General features: G+C 38.4%; 1 protein-coding gene across 1 annotated transcript in view; it reads right to left on the bottom strand.

Annotated features, from left to right (window-relative positions):
* Positions 1 to 461: 461 nt before the first annotated feature.
* Lrrc57 (leucine rich repeat containing 57) overlaps positions 462 to 3289 on the bottom strand; it is a 6840-nt gene continuing 4012 nt past the window's right edge. The window contains exons 5-6 of the mRNA XM_010624786.3: positions 2184 to 2369; positions 462 to 1103 (exon numbers count right to left, since the gene is read on the bottom strand). Coding sequence (XP_010623088.1) covers positions 1062 to 1103; positions 2184 to 2369 — 228 coding nt within the window. The 3' untranslated portion in view covers positions 462 to 1061. The remainder of the gene's footprint in view (positions 1104 to 2183; positions 2370 to 3289) is intronic.

The following is a 3289-nucleotide window of genomic DNA, read 5'->3' as shown; positions in this document are numbered from 1 at the left end:
TCTTGCTGAGTCTAGGCCAGCGACTTTGTGATCCTCCTGCTTCAGTTTTCAGAGTAGCTAGAAAGAATTACAGGTAATTTAGGATCAAAGAACAAAGGATCATTTACAAGTTAATGTTCTTGTCTTTAAACAATCTTATACCCAAAATTCATTAAAAATTATTTACTTAGTAAAGAATCATTCAGAGAATAAACCTGATAAACATAGGCCATTTGAAAATACTATAGCAAGGGCCAGGGATATACCTCAGTGGTGCAGTATCTGCCTCACAAGCACAAGGTCCTGAGTTCAATCCCCGGTACCAAAAACCAAAAAACGAACTATAGCAGAGATTTCCTGAAAGTAATTTTTATTAGTAGAGTTATAAATACAAAAAGGGGAAAAGACATAATTTTTTAACAAAGCTTCAGGAAAATCTTGATCACTACAATCTCTTGTAAGTGTTGCATATACAGTTTTAGCTCTTCAGAGCTCTCCACCAATAAGGCACCTGCAATAGTAAAGAAATTGCTACTGCAGCCTTTAGGAGCATCTCTTGGTGTGGTATTGGTGCTTCTCTAATACAGCGCACTCTAGTCAAGACAGTTACAAACTCCCAAATATAAACACTGCAACTGAACTGATGCCCTGGAATAATAAATCCTTAAGATTAGCCACACCAGCTTCTCATACCTTACATAAAAATACGAAGTGTGAACACAAACATGGAATGGCAACTGATTTTATGAAAGCTCACATCGAAATGAGACAATCTCAAGCTGTGGTGCAGCCATTCTGTTAGCAGGCAGCACCCTGCACCCTATAAATTGCAACTAGGTATTGGTGTTAAGGAGCAGCACTGTTCACTGCCCTATCTGTGACTCAAAGGGGAGCATTCTTCGGGTCTCCTTGACTCCTTTTCTTTTGGCTTATGTGAGCTAGCCCTGAAAAGATTACTGAGTAAAATATGGAGTGTTGTCTTCTTGCTGCAAATATGCTGCACAACAGGAGTCTGATGCAGTCAGTTTCCAAGTGAGGCTCCACATTAGTGTCCTGAGAGGTTCCCACGGACATGGAGAACATCATGCAAACTTCTTCTTGGTGGCTGTGAACCTCTCCATGTACTGAAAATCATGAAAGGAGTACAGATGTGATATTTTGGCACAAGCAAATAAACCTGTTTATTACTTAAGTTGCTTTGATTTGTCTGTCTTTTTGTATAATATTTTCCCCCCAGTAGTGCTATGGATTAAACTCAGAACCTCATGCAAGCTAAGCATGTGTTCTACCACTGAGCCTGAATTTTTCATTTTGGTTTTTATTGTATTTGATACATTTTCTACAAAACCTACCGAATTCTATTTTAATATATGTGCTGCCAAGGCGAGTACCCAACCTAATTCTAAATGCAAATTTAAAGCACGTAATTTTTAAAAATTGTACTTTAATATGAAACATCAAAGATGCTTTACAGTAAGCTGTCTCATAGACAGCTTGGCACAATACCACTTGTCCAGTTCTTTCAACAACCTCCAAAATGAACAAAACTTGGTAACTACATACATTCATATGGGTTATCTCAGTGTTGTCTTCTCTGGGGTAGTGACTCAGAAAGGTAGATGTATAGTATACTCTCATGAGGTTAAGGTTCAGAGTTTCTGGCCTTGGTCATTTGCGGATTTTTCCTTAGAATCTAATAATTGATCACAGAAACCCCAGCAATTTTGCAAAAACCACAAATATCTTCCATACTTTTTTTTTGGTGTGAGGTTTGCAAGTAGCCAATCCAAAAGCGTTATTGAGCTCTCCTTGGTGCTGATTGGACTGCTGCCCTGTAATCCATCTCTGCAGATAAGATGCACTAGCACTCCCACATCATAACTGGGAGCTGTTCCGCTACCACATGTACCCGTCTCCAGTGTTCTTAGTTTTGTTCTTAAAGGCATAAGATGCCACCAGAAGGCCCTACATCTTCTAAGGCTTCTGGCAATGAACCTAAACACCAGAAGAAGTTTAAGACACTCCAGGGGGTTGAACTACTCACTGGATTCACTATGAGAACTAAAAAGATGCCACAGTAGCATAAAAGGCATCCATATTTTTCTGACCATATCTGAAATGTGGTTTTTCACAATTCACAGGTACCCTAGGAACATAACCCCAGAGAATTTCAGGGGTCAACTGTACAGTGACTCACTACATACCTTATCATAGCCTTCCAGTTCTCGAAGTTTCTTTATTTCAAAAAGATTGCCTTCCACAGCGAGTAGACAGATCTGGGAGTCACTGAGGATGCTCTGTGGAAGCATGCTGAGTTCCAGACAGTTCTCCTCCAGGCGAAGAACTTTAAGGTGAGGACAGCAAGATATCCTTACTGAGATCTGAGATATCTGTTGAACAAAGTAATAAGAACAAAACAATAAAGGGAAAAATAAGCTTTATAATGATTACTTTGTATTACATTAAAAGAAGACAAAACATCTTGACTGTTTGTCCTAGTTCTTTTTTCTTTTTCCGCCTCCATTTTCTCACTACCTACTCACTGCAGAAGCCTCCTTTATATACCTTCTGTTAGTACAACTCTACTTCAAAAATAAAATGCTTTTCTGAAGGTCACTAGAGGCATTTGGAAACAAAACTTTCTTTTTTTGGTACCGGGGATCGAACTCGGTCTTTGTGCTTGCGAAGCAGGCAGCAGAACCAATGAGCTAATCCCGGCCCCCAACATTTTCTAATAAAAGAATGTTCATTATGGAAAATGTGAGAATCACAAGTTTAAAGAAAGAAATTTATCTGTAATCCATCAGCCAGAAATAACCATAACATTTTGGTACATTTACTGCCAACCCACTGTGTGTACAAAGAGACACCAACCACCACTTCAATGCCATAGCCAAGGATCTGTTGTCATTCTTTTTTTTTTTTTTGGGTACTGGTAATCGAACTCAGGACCTTGTGTTTGTGAGGCAGGTGCAGTGTCACTGAGCTAAATCCCTGGCCCTCTCTTATTTTATTAGTATGTTTAATCTCATTCTCTTGCATTTGTACTATTCATCACTTTTAAGAAAAAATTTTAAAAAATTTTATTTAAAATGTATCACGTTTCGGTACCTAATAATTACATTCATCATGGAGTTGGTAAATGTACGCATCTTAATTCTTTTTACTTCCCTATGCCCTCCCCTCCCCTCTCCCTACATCTCTTGGTTCCCTTTATCTAGATCTATCTCCCTGTTTCCCATTATATCTCTTATTTGTTAAGTTAATTATACTTTGGGTTTATAAGAGAAACCACGTAATATATATATAT

The sequence above is a fragment of the Fukomys damarensis genome, unplaced genomic scaffold (genome assembly GCF_012274545.1).
Source record: "Fukomys damarensis isolate Sample0158 unplaced genomic scaffold, DMR_v1.0_HiC HiC_scaffold_17, whole genome shotgun sequence".
Lineage (NCBI taxonomy): Eukaryota > Metazoa > Chordata > Mammalia > Rodentia > Bathyergidae > Fukomys > Fukomys damarensis.
Note: the sequence above shows the minus strand (reverse complement) of the source record. Positions and strands in the feature narration are given on the sequence as shown.